This window comes from Mustela putorius, unplaced genomic scaffold (genome assembly GCF_011764305.1).
Source record: "Mustela putorius furo isolate JIRA1106 unplaced genomic scaffold, ASM1176430v1.1 tig00003976_pilon_pilon_pilon, whole genome shotgun sequence".
NCBI classification, from domain to species: Eukaryota; Metazoa; Chordata; class Mammalia; order Carnivora; family Mustelidae; genus Mustela; species Mustela putorius.
Window position 1 is genome coordinate 5365546 of NW_025422118.1, and position 17160 is coordinate 5382705.

The window sequence follows — 17160 nt, forward strand, 5'->3', positions numbered from 1 at the left end:
GGATGCCACCATGTTGCCGAAATTATCCCACCAGCTTTTGTGAGGGCAAAATGAAAGAATATAGGGGAGCGCTTTACGGGCCAGGCATGTTTATAAAAGGGACAGGGAGAGTTGATTTGAAGTAATTAAGAGATACAGTGGTTGGAATCTCTGAGGATGTTTGTAAGGACAGACATGCTGGAAGATTGGGAGCCTTTGAGCATCAACCCTCTGAGGCTGGTACCAGGCAGCCAAGGGCCTGGGTGGCTGATGGCAGGGACAGAGAACGCTAGGTCACATGGTTGGTCTGTCCCAGAACAGCATGCTGTTGTGACTCAGGAACTTGCTGTGGATGCTATCACCCATCTAATGAAAATCTGAGAGGATTCCGACCTGCTGCCTGTCACGTGTACCAAGAATCAAAGTCACCATTTTGCTGGCTTTTCTCTTTGCCCAAGGTCCTGGCCTGTTGTGGGAACACTGGACAGACCTACTTTAGTTTCCTTTCCTTATCTGGGTTTGACTCAGCCTCCTCTGGCTTGCCTCCTTCATTGTTCTCAATCTGGAGGCACAATCCGGAGAGTTCTTTATTAAAAAGCTTAGAAGTTCACTTTTCCCAGTTCCACAGCCATCCTCGGACCCCTATCCAGTTAGCAAAGAAATGAGGTATCTGGAAGAACCTAGTGGCTTTGCAAGAGTCAGCCCTAGCACTTGGAAAAATGATGTTCTCTTTCGTCTCCTTTTCTGCCCTCTGAAGGGGTGAGACTCAGGGTGAGGGGCCCCTCCTAAGAAATGTGCACGGTGGAGCCCCAGTACTTGCCCACAGGTTAGCCAATGTCGCCACCTAGAGGCCACCTAAAGTAGAGGTTCTTGTGGCAAGAGGTAAGTAATACTGCTTTCCTTTAGTGATTCCTGAAATGCCAACATTTCATTTTCTTGCCTTTAGAAATTCAGAATTCTTCTCTCATCCAAGGTGCGGCTTTGGCTGCATCTCTGAGCCAGGGCAAGTCCTCTTCTAAAGCTGGGCTGGCACCGCGTCAAGTGATGGGCACAGTGACTCCCTGTTGGCTCCAATGCCTCGCTCCTGTTAGACTCACTCATTACACCAGGTCTTAAAAAATAAATGCTTTAATTGCTTTGTAATCGGCACAGATGGTATAATTCAAACTCACATTTTTATTTAACACACTCTGAAACATCATATAGCTCTGATTGAAAGAATACAGGCATCATAATGGTTTTAAGTTTTACAAAATTACATTCAGCAGTAGCAACAGGTTCTGAAAGTTATTTCGTGAGATAAAAGACTGGGGCTTGAATAAAGACTGTTATGAGTATCTGAGAATTGTGCTTTCTAGTTTTTGCAGCTCTTGCTACTTTATTAACAACCAAGAAGTTGCAAAATTCTGGCTTATCAGTACAGCAGGGGAGGGGAGGGTATATATAGATGGACCTGGAAAATGCTCTGCAGGGGTGGGAAACTCAAAGCTAGGCCTTGTTGAAACTGTGAGCCTGAACTGGCTTTGAAGGAATTTCTGGGAAGCTATGAGATTCACTGGTCTTTGATAAGAAACCACCAATAACAGGATTATGGTGTAAAAGAAATCACAGCATTAAATTTTCCTCACTGGAGAGCCCAGGGGAGAAAGCTCAAAGCCCTCTCTTGAGGATGATGTTAGAAAGGCTCAAACCCATTTGTTACCTCTGTCATTTTCAGGGTCAATACCACAAGGTGGCCAAAGCCATAAACTCTCATGAGCCATGATTTGGGTTTGGATCACTGCCTCGAGCCAGTTCCTGGTCACCTATACTGCCATTCCAGAGCACAGATAAATATTTACTGGGTGGGGTGGAAACTGGGGACAGCGATCACTCTGCTCCAGAGCAGCAAAGACAATTAATTACTCACTAGGGGTTTGTGAGAAGAGAATTTTCTATGAGAGGGGACGACAAATGCAAATCCCTCTCACTCTGGTGATTATAGGCATCCGTGGCCACATTTTAACCTGGGGAAGGCATTCATGAGTTGGTTGTTTTTCCTGGGCAAGATTCAAAACTGAACTCAATTCTTGGCTATTGACTTGATATGTGTTCTGCAGAAATGTCTGGATTTCTGAGATCCAATCCAAAGCCACTACCTGAAGTGAACTTCTTGGGTGAGATACTAAGTACAGATGGTTTCCATCCACACACGTCATCATCAGCACGCTCTCTGAGGGTCACAAGGAGAGCACGGCTGTGCTGTAACATAGGGAACATCGAGATGGAAATCCAAATGACTGCATAGTTCGGCCACACTGCTGGCTGTGCCTGGCCTCAGTGCGCCTGTGCCACCTCCACTGGTGCCTTCAGGTCGGCTGCTGACTTGTCCAGGGCAGGCTTCTTGGAGTAATCTCGCTCTCCAAAAATGATGCTTCCTACTCGGACATTCGTAGATCCTACTTCAATCTGAGGGAAAGAAGAGAAAGTACTGGGGCCGAATTTGAAATAAGGCAGCCAACGCTGAAGCCATTCCTGTCACTGTGGCTCACGAGGGGTTCTATGAAGAACGATGATAACGCAGCTGAAGAGGGCCATTGGGCAGTGGTTAACCTTGGGATGATCCTACCTCCAGGGTATGTTTGAGAAATCAGTAAGCCTGTCCATGGCTGTCACCATGATTAGGGAAGACAACTGCTGCTTATCTGGGGCTGGAGTGAGAGGTCACACTCTGACTGAGACATGGTGGCACAATGGACAGGTCTCACAGCCCACAGCCCTTCCTGATGCTCCATGATTAGAGGGATGAGAAAACCTCCTCCTGGGGCGCCTGTGTGGTCAGTCAGTTAAGTGTCTGCCTTTGGCTCAGGTCATGACCCCAGGGTCCTGGGATTGAGTCCTGCATCAGGCTCCCTGCTCAGGGGGGAGTCTGCTTCTCCCTCTGCCTGTGGCTCCCCGGCTTGTGCTTGTTCTCTTTCTTTCTCTCTTGACAAGTAAATAAATAAAATCTTTATTAAAAAAAAAAAAAAAGAAAATACCTCCTTCTGATTGAGCATAGGATTGAATTCCATCATACTTATAAACACAAAGTTTTTTTGCACTGTTTCGGTTTATGTGATTTTCCAAGAATGCAACTACTGGACGCACAGAGTCAAGTTTCTACTTTGATTTTTAGCACTTCATCAAGTTATTTACTATCCCAAAAAAGCATATATAATACACTTTAAAAAATAATAGTTAAATATGTATTTTTTAATTTTATTTATTTTTAAGTAATCTCTACACCCACTGTAAGACTTGACCTCATGACCCCAAGATCAAGAGTCATGTGCTCTACTGACTGGGCCAGTCAGGAGCCCCTTCTTAGTTCTTTAGAATCCACTCAGGGAATTGTATTGAGTTAAAAAAAGCTATGTGTCAAAGCTATCATTTCTATACATTTAATTTCAGAAAAGAAGGGGGTGGGGGATGCCGGAACAGGTGAGAGCCACTGCTACTTGGGACCCTATTGCTACGATGAGGCATTTTCAAAGGTTTCTCTGACAAAAACCGCTCCCTGCTGTGGCCTTTCAGACCCTCCCCTTGAGGTGGATAAAGGTCCCCAGGGGGACACTCACAGCATGTTGGAAGTCCATGGACATGCCCATGCTCAGCTCCACCTGCTCAGTGGGGATGCTCAGCTTTTTACACAGCTCCTCTCGGAGGGACAGTAACACCTGACAGAAAGACAAGTGTGAAATTTATTTCATTCCTCCCTTCTCTAAGGATGCCTGAAAGTGGCTAAATCTGAACATCTCTGCCAAAGATTATTGATTCCTTGTGGTTTCAAGCCCTGTCAAAATTTTCAGAAGTTACCGAGTTTATTTTAGCAAATGCTCCTGCTTTCAAAAACACAAACAAAAAAAGCCCCCCAAAAACAAACAAACAAAAATCAGCCATTGGAAAAGGAAGAAAAGAACTGGTTTTCTCCGAAGGCTGTGTTTTAGCCAGGTTCAAGTGGGGTTGAGAAAGGTCTGTGGGTTTTGGAAACTTATTTTCTTCTACCCTTACAAGAAGAGTTCAGAAGAGGGTCATTTATCATGGCAGCCTGTCTTGCAACAGCATTTCACTAAGATGCTTCCTAAACATGCGAGCAATACCCCCGTCCTTGGCCCCCGGTACCTGGAAGTCTGGATTTGGTCCTTGACTAAGATCATGGCCAAAACTTCCTATGGTCATGAGCCCCACGAATTCCAGGCTGGGGCACTTGGCATTTATGTGTTCCACCACGGCTACTGTCTCTGAAGGCAGAAGGCCATGTTTACCTTCACAAAAAGGAACAGAAGACACTTGTACCAACATGTCTGAAGTAGCCAGAGGAAGGCTTTATTTCTACCCCTTCCTTAAAAAGGTGGTGACTTTTGGGCTAGAGGACTTCTTGGGGGAAAAAAAAAGATTCCTTCAGTCCTAAAAAGTAATTTTATTTTGGTGGCCTTTGTTTATGTTGCTTCCCTTCTGGTCAGGAATTGAGTATTAATCATCTGAATCTCAGTGATCTGAGCTGCGAACAGCTAGAGCAGAGGGAAGAGAAAAAAACACTATCTTTCTTGAGACACCAAGAAGACTCACATTGTCAAAATGCCAGATTCACCGGGGAATTCTTTTCCCAGCTCTGGTACATCTATTGTTTTATTAATTTATTAGAGCTGTAAACATTTTAAAATAAAGTATATATCCCAGTTTTCACTAAGTATTTGTAAAATTTAATGGAACTTGCTAATTAACAAATGGAGGAGCAGTCTGTGGTAAATGATGATTTGTTATGCCGTTATAAGGAATATGAATGTTCTCTTTCCCTCATTTATCAAATGGAGATGCTACGAATGTTCACTTGAATCTTTAATTACAGCCTAATATAGCCAATTATCAGGAAATGCTATCATAGACTTCACCTGGAGCCAGTTTCAGACATACCTATACTGATAACATAATATATAATCTAGGTGCGTAAAGAAATAAAAATTGTTACAACTTACAACAAAACACTTACGTGTCAGGCACATGTGCCAAGTTCTAAGAGCTCTTCACTTAATACAGTAACTATGCAATAAGTACTCTTACTGTCTCCACTCTAAAAATGAGGAAACTGAGGGACAGGGAGGCTCAGTGCCTTGTCCAAGGTCCCACAACTAGAAATTGCGCAACTGGGATTTAAAGCCAGGAAGCCTGGCCTGAGGGCCTATCTGCATTGTGTTCCTTCATGTTACCGTCTGGCGAATCCTGGGGCTCTGCTGGTCGTAAGCAAACGACCGGTCTGTGAACACTTACTGTTAACAAGTGCTAACAAGTGAGATGTGCAGGCTTCCCTGCCAGCAGCTCTGCCCACGTTACCACTTTCAGTCCTGACAACACCCTCTGACGTAGGCACCACTGTGATTATCATGGTCCGCCAAGGAAACTGAGGTACAGAGAGGTTAGGTAACCTGCCTGAGGTTACAATCCTGGAAGGTGTGGGAGCTCAAACCCCAGGTCTGATTTCAAAGCTCCTGCTCTATTCACTATGTTACATTGTCAACCCAAACCCCTTAAAGGTATTCATTAACTGGTGCTCAGGTGACTTCCTTCTTTTCCCTCCTAATGTAACATTAAGTAATTTTTTTAACACCTGAGTGTTACACATGTGACTGTGCTATCTCCTTCAGCAGTGAAGGATTTCTAGGAATTTTCAGGAGATCAAAGATACAGTTCCCTTCTTGGCTTGTCCTATTCTGGGCCACCAAAAAACTAAGAATTAACAAACCACAATGTAAGAAAGAGTTATACATGGACTGGCTTAGATGTCATTGTGCCATCTAGATCCTACAGGAAACAGCTTACTTAAAGGCCTGTGATTTCCTTCTAGACCCTTAGCTATCAGATTCTTAGGCCTGGCATTCTTCCAGACCTTCAGCCATACTAAGGGGAAGAAAAATCTACAATTCAGGTCGGGTCACTTACTCTCCTCTCCACTGGTATTAACCTGGACCATAACCTTTAACCTTTCAGGAGAACTTTTTTTCTGCCATGAACTGTTCACTTTATCTGCCAACTTCACAGAATCCACTGTTTCCAGCATGAAGAGATTGGGGACAGCTGCAACGAGAAAGAGGCAAGGTAATTCTTCATTCACCGTGCCGTAGCAAGCAACATACAACCCATCTTTTTGACTTGGTGGATGGAAGAACGATTTCCCAGAAAAAGAACAAGACAGACTTATGCTCAGACTTCTGAGATGGTTTTACTAGATGTCAGTTTAAATGTCAGCCCACTGCTACCTCACTGGAAAGGATCCATCAGGGAAACAGTGACCTGCCGCAACCAGGAGGCACATGCATTCAAGAGGGCTGGAAATAGTGCAGATTCCCAAGAGCAGGCTTGATGGGACTATACTTCAGTTCACATGCAAGAACCGGGTCAAGATGACAATAAAGAAAGGATAACTACAGAGGCCCCAGTGCTTCCCTGGCAGGATAACGCCATGTTCTTAAACTGTGGGACAGGGGTGCTCTCGTTCAACCAGGACGACAGAATGACAGCTAAGGGAGATGCTGACATCATCGAAACCATCTCTTTTTCCAAAGATGCATGTGACATGAACTATCACTCTTGCCTCAGATACAGAGTGAAGACAGAAGCAGCAATATCAGCAGCTTGCTCTCGTCAAACAGGCAATGTGCTAACAGGTATACATGCATTACTGCTTTTCAATCTTTACCATGGTTCATGAAGCACTATTATTACCTCCACCTTACAGTTGGGGAAACTGAGGCTCAGAAAGGATGAAGGTTTTTTTTTTTTTTTTAAGAGTTTATTTATTTATTTGACAGAGAGAGAGAGAGATCACAAGTAGGCAGAGGCAGGCAGAGAGGAAGGGAAGCAGGCTCCCTGCTGAGCAGAGAGCACCATGTGGGGCTCGATCCCAGGACCCTGAGATCATGACCTGAGCCGAAGGCAGAGGCTTTAACCCACTGAGCCACCCAGGCGCCCCGAAAGGATGAAGTTTATTCAAGTTTACAAAACTAACAAATATTAGAGCTGTGACTTAAATAATGGCAAACTCCATCATATTTTTTTTTGAAGATTTATTTAAGAGAGAGAGAGAGAGAAAGAGTGTGAATGCTGAGGGGGAGGGGAAGAGGGAGAGGGACAAGCAGACTTCCTGCTGAGCAGGGAGCCCAACATGGGGCTTCATCGCAGGATCCTGAGATGACCATAGCCAAATGCTCAGGTACCCCACGACTCCATGTTTGTTTGTTTTTTCTTTTTCTTTTTTTTAAGGTTTTTCACTTATTTATTTGTGTATGTGTGAGAGGGAGAGAGAAAGCCAGAGCACATAAGCAAAAGGAGCAACAGGCAGAGGGAGAAGCAGGTTCCCTACTGAGCAAGGAACCTGATGTGGGACTCAATCCCAGGACCCTGGGATCATGACCTGAGCAGAAGGCTCAACAGAACGAGCCATCCAGGTGTCCCATGACTCCATATTCTTAATGTTGAATTTGAGCTTAGGCTACTTTTTTAAATAAAAGTATGTATTTAAAAAATGTACATACTTAAAAAACAGACCAAAAGCAGATATGCTTGATGTGGAGAAAAAATAAGCAATATAGAAGCACATGCAGTAAAAACTCAGTTTCTCACCCTAGAAACTACCACTGTTACCACTGGGCTAAGGATTCTTCCAGATCATTTTAGTGTATTTCCATCCAATCACATAGACCACCCCCCCAGATGTATAATTTATTGTTATTTTTTGGAATGACATATAGATGGGATCATACTGCTTCCCCCGCCCCCAAACCTTTTATATTTAAGTAATCTTTATACCCAACGTGGGACTTGAACTTATAACCCTGAGATCAAGAGTCACACACTTCACTAACTGAGTCAGCCAGGCACTGGATCATAGTAAATGTTTTACGGGTTGCTTGCTTCCAGTTAGCAGTACACGTTGGAGATTTTTTCTACATTAGTACCATAAATCTACTGGTACTTTTAACAACTGCGACATTCCACAGAACAGATGATCACAATTTCCTTAACATTGTTCTTATTAACCTTGTTTGTTTGTTTTTTTTACTACAAAACCAAAGCTTAGAAACAGATCTTTGTGCACATATACAAGTTGCTATAGAATACATGAGTACCAGGAATTGAAGTTACTAGTTAAGGACAAAGTACAATTAAAACTGTGTTAGATACTAGAAATCCAAAAAAGCCCTACCATTTTAGAATCTTCCTGGCAAAATGTGGAGTGCTCATTTACTCATGCTCTCAAACATTGGATATTAGCAGACTTTTTACTTTTTGCAAACCTGATTGGTGAAAAGTAGAATTTATTATTGTATTTTGTATTTCTCTTATTGAGGGTAAGCATTTTTTGTTTGATTACTGGTCTTTTGTATATTTTATCCTTATAAGTGGCCTGTTTCTTAGTTTTTCCCTATGTTTTTCTCATGCATTAAAAAATTCTTTAGGGCGCCTGGGTGGCTCAGTGGTTAGGCCGCTGCCTTCGGCTCAGGTCATGATCTCAGGGTCCTGGGATCGAGTCCCGCATCGGGCTCTCTGCTCAGCAGGGAGCCTGCTTCCCTCTCTCTCTCTCTCTCTGCCTGCCTCTCCATCTGCTTGTGATTTCTCTCTGTCAAATAAATAAATAAAATCTTTAAAAAAAAAAAAAATTCTTTAGCGGTGCCTGGGTGGCTCAGTTGTTAAGCAAGCATATGCCTTCGGCTCAGGTCATGATCCCACGTTTCTGGGATTGACTTCTGCATCAGGCTCCTTGCTCAGCGGGGAGCCTGCTTCTCCCTCTGCCACTCCCCCTGCTTGTGTTCCCTCTCTTGCTGTCTCTCTCGGTCAAATAAATAAATAAAATCTTTTAAAAAAAAAGTCTTTATATATTATGGACATTAACCTCTTCCCCTTTTAAAAAATATTATTTTACTACCAATCTGTGCTTCCCTTTTGCTTTGACATATGGAAAGCTTTAATTTTTGTGTAAGCAAATGTGCTAATTGTTCCTTTAATGGTTTTCAGACTTTGTTTTATTTAGAAAGGTCTTTCACCAGCCTGAAAAAATAAAAATATCTTCCTATTTTTCTTCTAATACTTCATAATTTTGATTTTCAAGTTAAGATTCTTTAATCTCGGGATACATGGATGGATCAGTTGTTAAGCATCTGTCTTTAGCTCAGGTCATGATCCCAGGGTTCTGGGATCAGATCCCATGTCGGGCTCTCTGCTGGGCAGGAAGCCTGCTTCTCCCTCTCCCACTCCCCTGGATTGTGTTCCCTTTCTCGCTGTCTCTCTCTATCAAATAAATAAATAAAATCTAAAAAAAAAAAAATTCTTTAATCTCACTGGAATTTATACTGCAAGGAAGGGAATCTAATTTAATTATTTCTCCAATAAAAAGTTGACTGTCTTGCTGTCCACTTATTAAGTATAAACAGGCTCCCTACTTCCCTCACACCTAATACGAAATAGCTTTTAAAAATAATACAATAGGGATGCCTGGGTGGCTCAGTCGTTAAGCGGCTGCCTTCGGCTCAGGTCATGATCTTGGGGTCCTGGGATGGAGCCCCACATCAGGCTGCCTGCTCAGTGGGAGGCCTGCTTCTCCCTCTCCCTCTACTTGTATTCCCTCTCTCACTGTGTCTCTCTCTGTCAAATAAATAAATAAGATCTTTAAAAAAAAAATACAATAGACTTCTACTTTCCAACAAGATGGAAGTATAGGGATCAGATTTACCCTCCCACCTGAACATCGAAATGGACAAAATATATGAAATGGTGATGTAAAAGAACTGAGTATCATGCAGTGAAAGATAGTGATCTCTGAGGGATGAGAAACAAATTAAGTGAGGGCCACAACTGCCCCAGCTAAAGTTTCTAGAATGTGGCACGGGAAAGGCGAATGCAGGAAGAGTGTGGACCTGAGTTGAAGACAGGAACTAAGAATCTGGAAAGACTAAGTAGCTAGAGTTCACAGGGCAGAATTTGGGAGAGGAAAGAGCAGCACACAGAGAGACCACTGGTGAGTTGTGAAGGGCTCCCTTCCAGAACTCGGCTGGGTACAGATCAGTGCATGCATGTAAGGAAATCACTCCTGGCTCAGGACAGAACTGTTTGAAAGGATTAGAAGAAACAGAGCCTGATGTTCACAGAGGGGATGGAATAGTGCCTATTCCCACCAAACAGGCTTAGGATTCATGGGGTACCGGGTAGAGTACATGGAGGGCCTTATCTCAGTAACAGGGAATAATTAGCCCTAAATTGAGCTCTGCTCTAGGCACGCCAACTAATCTTAAAAGCAAGACCTAAAAAGATCAAACCGCCCCAAGTAAGTTAGCTGTGTTCCAAACAAAGGCTCAAAAATATTTATAGGAATATGAAAATTACCAGCTCCCAAAAATAAAATTCACAATATTTGACTGTCCAAAACAAACAAACAAAAAACCCCCCAAAAAACAAAAATCAGACACTCAAAGAAGCAGGAAATATGATACATAATGAGGGGTTAAATCAATCTGCTGAAATTGCCCCAGACTGTCAAAGATGACAGAAGATGATAGAATTAGTAAGCAGCACATTAAAACAGTTACTGTAACCGTGTGCCATATAAAAAAAATGTAGAAGGCCATGGAAGATATAAAAAGACTCAACTGGCATGAAAACCACCATGTAGGAGATGAAAAATCCACTGATGGGATTAATGGCAAATTAGACAATGCTAAAGAAAGGCTTAGTTACCTTGAAGAAATTACCAAAATGAAACACAGACAAGGAAAAAAATAAAAATTAAAATTAAAAAGAGCATCAGTGGGCTCTGGAATCACCTCAAGCAGACCAATAGGTAACTGGAGTCCCCAAAGAAGAAAAGAAAGGGGGAAGCAAAAAATATATGTGAACAAATAGTTGAAAAATTTCTAAAACTTGATTAGAACCCCAGATCCAAGAAGCTCAATGAATCCCAAGCACAAGAAATGTGGAAAAAAAAAAATTACACCAAGGCATATCATAATTAAATTGCTCAAAGTCAGTGATAACAAGAAAACCTTGCAAGTAGCTAAAGGAAAAAAAAAAAACAAAAAACATGTCACATACAGAGGAACAAAGATAAGGACGACATTATATTTCTTATTGGAAACAGTCTAAGTAAAGACAGTGGAGCAATATAAAGTATTGAATGAAAAAACCATTAAGCTAAAGCTCTACGGTCTGCAAAAGTACCTTTGAAAAATAAAGGTGAAGGTACAAAAAAGTTCAATGGAAAAGAATGAAGTGGCACCACCCTTTTCCTTAGGCTATACATAAAAATTAACTCAAAAAGACCCAAAGGTAAGAGCTAACACGATAAAACTCTCAGAAGAAAATAGGAGCAAATCTTTGAGACTCTGGGGGCATCTGGCTGGCTCAAACGGTAGAGCATCTGACTCTCCATCTCAGGGTTGTGAGTTCAAGCCCCATATTGGGCACAGAGATTACTTAAGAAAAAAAAAATCTTTGTGACCTTGGATTTCTTAGCGATAGTACCAATAGCACATGCCACAAAAGAAAAAAGATACCATTCCCATGGAATGGGAGAATGTATTTGCAAATCATATACAGCATAAAGGACTGGTACCTAGGATATATAAAAGAAATTTTATAACTTGATAATAAAAAGACCCAATTAGGATATGGACATTGGGGGGAGGGTATGTGCTATGATGAGTGCTGTGAAATGTGTAAACCTGGCGATTCACAGACCTGTACCCCTGGGGATAAAAATACATTATATGTTTATTCAAAAGAAAAGAGTCAAACACACACACACACACACAAGACCCAATTAAAAAACACATAAGGATCTGAATAGACATTTCTCCAAGAAGATGTACAAATGGCCAATAAACACATGAAAAAATGCTCAACTTCATTTGTCATTAGGGAAATGCAAATCAAACCACAATGTAATACCATTTCACATATTTTTTATTACTCCACTTTATCTTCTTTGCTGATTTATTAGCTATAATTTTCTATTGTGTTATTTTATTGGTTGATTTATTTTATTTTTTTAAGTAAGCTCTATGCCCAAGTGTGGGGCTTGAACTTATGACCCAAGTGTGAGGCTTGAACTTATGACCCTGAGATCAAGTTGTATGCTATACCAACTGAGCCAGTCAGGCACCTTTATTGGTTGCTTTAAAGTTGAACTTAGACACGGTCTACCTTAAAATGATGTCATACCACTTAATATAAAGTTTAAGAACCTTATAATAGTGTACTTCTGTTTCTTACTTTCCATTTTGTATGTCACTGTTTCAATTCACTTTACTTTGTCATGTTATAAATCCCATAATACATCATTATTTTTGTTTATATAACATATTATACTAATAGAACAGCAGAGAAAAATTAATGAAACTAAAAGTAGTTATCAGAGAAGACTGATAAACCTCTAGCCAGATGGATTAGAAAAAAAAGAGAAGACAAATGACCAACATCAGGAATGAGTTGACATCACTACAGATTCTACAGGTATTAAAAGGATAATAAAGAGATATTACTAACAACTTAATGCTCATAAATTTATTACTTTAGGTGAAATGGGCAAATTCCTCTAAAAACATAAAGTAACAAAGCTCACACAAGAAAAAACAGCTTATGTGAAGTCTATTAACAAAACTGAAACTATAGTTAAAAACCTTCTTACAGGGTGCCTGGATGGCTCAGTTGGTTGTTGGGCAACTGTCTTTGGCTCAGATCATGATTCTGGAGTCCCAGGATCAAGTCTTGCATCAGGCTCCCTGCTAGGCAGGGAGCCTGCTTCTTCCTCTGACCCTCCCCACTCTCATGCTCTCTCTCTCAAATAAATAAATAAAATCTTTAAAAAACAAAACAAAACCCAAAACCCTCCTACAAAGAAACGCCAGGCCTCACTGATGAATTCTACCAAGCAGTTAAGGAAGGGACAATACCAATTCCACACAAACTCTTTCAAAAGACTGAAGAAGTGGGAGTACTTTCCAGTTCTATTAGGCCAGTATTATTTTTATTAAACCTAAAAAAAGATATTACAAGAAAATGACAGCCCAATGTCCCTTTTGAATGTAGATGCAAACATTCTAAGCAAAACTTAATAAAGCAAATGCAACAGTAAAAGGATAATACTGCCCGACCAAGTGAGCCTATTCCTAGGAATGCAGAGGTAGTTTAACATTTGAAAATCAATAAATGTAATTCAACATGTTAATAAACTGAAAAAGAAAATCACAGGATCATTTCAATGGATGCAGGAAAGGCATCTGACAAAATCTAACATTGATTCTATTTTTCTCAGGGTCCTGGGATCGAGCCCCACATTGGGCTTGATCCCAGAACCCTGGGATCATTACCTGAGCTGAAGGCAGAGGCTTTAACCCACTGAGCCACCCAGGTGCCCCGAATTAGGACTATTCTAAAAGCTGTTCCTTTTGCCACACAGAAAGTAGTGTAAGTAATATAATGGTAGAGAGATTTTGTCTCCATATTTCGAATTTTATCTTACCCATCAATTTGTTGACATTTTGTTTCTGTAGGTGGCCAATGAAGTGCCATTTGATCTCAGGACACGAAGACAGAATCTGCAGAGAAAAAGGTTTGACTAGATGTTATGACTAGAATTTATGAAGGCTTTGCTGGCGCAAATACCTTACACATTTCCTTCTGTCTTTTCGTGTCTATCCAACAAACCACTATCACCATCGTTAGCCAGGCTCCAAAGGATACTTAGAGAAAAACCCAAGGCTTCTTCTACTCTGTTTCTCTTGCTTGTTCCCATCAGCTCCCTCCTTCTTTTAGATATCATCCATTAAAGATGAACTGATTATGGAGTACCTGGCTGGCTCAGTCAGTAGAGCACATGACTCTAGATCTTAGGGTCATGAATTCAAGCCACACACTGGGTGTGGAGCCTACTTCAAAAAGACAAAACAAAACAACAACAACAACAAAACAAAGGATGAACTGACTAAAGGTTTCAAACCTCAAAAGGACCCAGGATTACAGCAAGCTCCTAAATCACCACATCCAAAAAGCTGCAGAGGAGAAAACTATAGTCTTAGTTTTAATAAAGAAAGAAAATGTAGCTGAGAAATACTTGGAGTTCAAAATGATTACTGACATTTCTACTACCAGCTGATGATCCTGTAAAACTCAACCACCAAAATGGGTCTAACTTTCAGCTGAAGGGCCAAGAATAGACACAAACTCCAAAATTCAGATATCCACTTACTTTAGGATTCGATGCTTTTTCTAGCAGTTCTTGAACCTAAAGGGTAAAAACAGAACGAATCAGAAGCCTGACAATCACGACTCTTCCAAAAAGGCAGACTGGAAAAGGACTCTTACATAGTTCTCCCCGAAAGTACGCTGGCCATGACTGTAGGCTTCAATCACCATGTCTGCAGGTTTGGTTTTGCTGACTGCTACCAGCCGGGGCTGGATGGCTGGGAGATCCTGCCAAGAGGGAAAAGAGCCAAATGAGTGAATGTTTAGGAATATTATTCCAGTAAGTTCTATAAGACGGATCCCAAAGAATCAATTGGCGTAGGTCTTAATGTGACATTAGGTAAGCTCCGTTATTTCAATACTGGAGGGAGACCAGTACCAAATGTTGATTGAATGTCTTTCAAATGTATGGCATCCAAATCTAGTGTGTTAGCTACTTTATTATTATTATTATTATTATTTTTTTTTTTTTAAGATTTTATTTATTTATTTGACAGAGAGAAATTACAAGTACACTGAGAGGCAGGCAGAGAGAGAGAGAAGGAAGCAGGCTCCCTGCCGAGCAGAGAGCCCGATGTGGGACTCGATCCCAGGACCCTGAGATCATGACCCGAGCCGAAGGCAGCGGCTTAACCCACTGAGCCACCCAGGCGCCCTTATTATTATTTTTTTAAAGATTTTACTTAATCATTTGAGAGAGAAAGAGAGAGTGAGAGCTTGCATACACAAGTGGAGGGCGCGGCGAGAGAGAGGGAGAAGCACACTCTACTGAGCAGGGAGCCTGATGTGGGGCTCCATCCCGGGACCCTGGGATCATGACCTGAGCCAAAGGCTGACACTTAACCCACTGAGCCACCCAGGCGCCCTGTGTTAGCTACTTGAACATCTACTCTCAGGAGAACTGGGAAGGTAAGGTAAGTAAAAGCAGTATTTCCTTAAAATGCAGTCTTTAACCAACTGCATCAGCATCATCTGGGTACCACTGCAGACCTACTGAATCTGAATCTCTGGGGCTGGAGTCTGAGCATCTGCTTTTAACACAATCTCTCCAGATGATGCTCTTGCACATTAACGTTGGAGGTTTAAGAATCACTTCATTAAGGAAAGGCATTACCCTCTCACTAGAGGGGGTGTCCCTGCTGGCTTCTGAAACTCCACAGTTAGGTTCTGGAAACTCATTCTGGTCCTGATATATTCGTGACATGTATTAGGGAGAATCACTGAGAATCCCAGAACATCAACGCCGGCAGGGAGCTTAAAGCAATGAGAGCTTATTCCATTGCCTAGGGCAGATGAGGAAACTCCGGACCAGAGTAGTTAAGTGACTGAGCTCAAGGTACATCTTATTAGTAGCCAAGGAAAGACTATACCAATTGAGGTCGTCTTGCCTCCAGGACGGAATTCGGAATTCTGACACCATCAATGCTTGATCAGAGAAACTCTGACCTTTCTGTTCAGTTATGTCTCACTCCACACCATTCAGCTTAAATTTACAGGGAGGGGAGCAAACACTGACGCTTGATCTAATTAAATAAAGTCCAAGAGGAGACAATATAAGGAGGGGGTCGGAGTTTCCCTTTAAAGTGCTTGGGACTGGATGTCAGTTCCCTCCTGCCCCAAACGTCCTAGCGCAGCTCTGGTGTCGACTATTACTGAGCGACCGCGAGCTGTTAGACGTCGCCGCACAAGCGATCTCAGGAGACCTGGCCCTCTCTGGGTGCTCTCGGGGACGTCTTCTCTTGCATGTTCTGGGCACCGGACCGGCGCTGCTCCCGTCCGCTAAGGCCGCGGACTCCTTAACAAGGCGGGTGGGCAACAGCCGCGATGTCGGGGACATCATTTTCTGGGGTAAGTGGACACCTTCTGCTCCAACGGAACCAACCTCCAGAAAACCTGTCAGACTCACCGCGAGGTCGCTGAGGAAACCCTTCGCTAGCCTTGCGGGGGCTCTGCAACCCGCGCCGCCGCCAAGGCAGCTGGACGGCTCCCTCCCCGCCGGGAGACCCCCTCTGCGTCACCGTGACGACCCATTCCCAGGCAGGTGTCCCCTTCTCAGAGCAGCCGCCCACCGTCCCCACGCTGTCTCCCTCCTCACCCGCGGCCGCCGCGCCACCGCCTGCTGCACGCGCTCGTTCACCGCCCGCAATGCGAACCCGACTCCCAGCTCTGCCGACATGCTGCCAGCTCTCCACATCCCCAGGGACCTACACCGAGGGCGGACGGCCCCCCGCCCCGCACCCCAAGGCTGAGACAGCTTTCCGGTCCCGCCCAGCTCGCGTCTTGTGTGGCCCAATCGCCGCTCACCACCGAGTCGTCTCACCCAATCGACACTGGGCCGGGGGCGGGCCGAGGGCGGGATGGCGGGAGACCCCGCCCCGCGGCGCCGGCCATCTTGGAGAGGCGGCTCTGGCCTTGCTGGGCAACTACGGGCCGGACTCTGGACGCTGGGGCGGGGGGAGGCCTTCCAGTGCTCCCCGGCGAGCCTTCCACGTCCACTATGCGCCTGAGCCGCCGGATGTGGGACCTTTCTGACGGGAAAAAAAGAAAAAGCGTGTTCCGAGGTTCTCGTCCTTTTCCAAATTCCCCCCGGATTTGCGCTTCCCTGGCGTTCAAAGAGCTGTGAACGGAGATTTCCGCGCGGGAGACGTGGCTTTGGGTGTCTCAGATGAGTCTCATGAGGAACCGATAAAACTTTCTAAAGAACACGGCCCGAGTCAAATGCATGTTTTTGTCATCCTTGAAACAGTGCTTGTCCAATGGAAATATGCGAGCCACACAAGTCATTAGGAATTCTCAATGGGCACACAAAAAGTAAAACATTTTCATGAATACACTTAATTCAGTATCTCCAAAGCAGGGTTTCACTCTGCAACCAATAGGGACACTTAACTGAGTTTCTTTAAAGATTTTATTTATTCATTTGACAGAGAGATC

At 43.2% G+C, this 17160-nt stretch overlaps 1 protein-coding gene across 1 annotated transcript; it reads right to left on the reverse strand.

Annotated features, from left to right (window-relative positions):
- Positions 1–1091: 1091 nt before the first annotated feature.
- PLPBP (pyridoxal phosphate binding protein) lies at positions 1092–16493 on the reverse strand. Its single transcript, XM_004758252.3, has 8 exons — positions 16322–16493; positions 14347–14454; positions 14231–14266; positions 13505–13580; positions 5935–6069; positions 4120–4262; positions 3576–3674; positions 1092–2427 (listed from the first exon to the last, which is right to left on the reverse strand). Exons 1-8 carry the CDS (start codon positions 16418–16420, stop codon positions 2296–2298), a joined length of 828 nt encoding a protein of 275 aa, XP_004758309.1. The 5' UTR covers positions 16421–16493; the 3' UTR covers positions 1092–2295.
- Positions 16494–17160: the final 667 nt, after the last annotated feature.

Bases quoted from the DNA above. Each gene is read 5' to 3' on its own strand.
- PLPBP (XM_004758252.3), bottom strand. From the start codon at position 16,420: ATGTGGAGAGCTGGCAGCATGTCGGCAGAGCTGGGAGTCGGGTTCGCA. The intron at 14,455-16,321 runs GTGAGGAGGGAG...CCCTCTTGGCAG, and splicing joins CGGTGGCGCGGCGGCCGCGG to GATCTCCCAGCCATCCAGCC. The intron at 3,675-4,119 runs GTACCGGGGGCC...TCTTTCTGTCAG, and splicing joins GACCAAATCCAGACTTCCAG to GTGTTACTGTCCCTCCGAGA.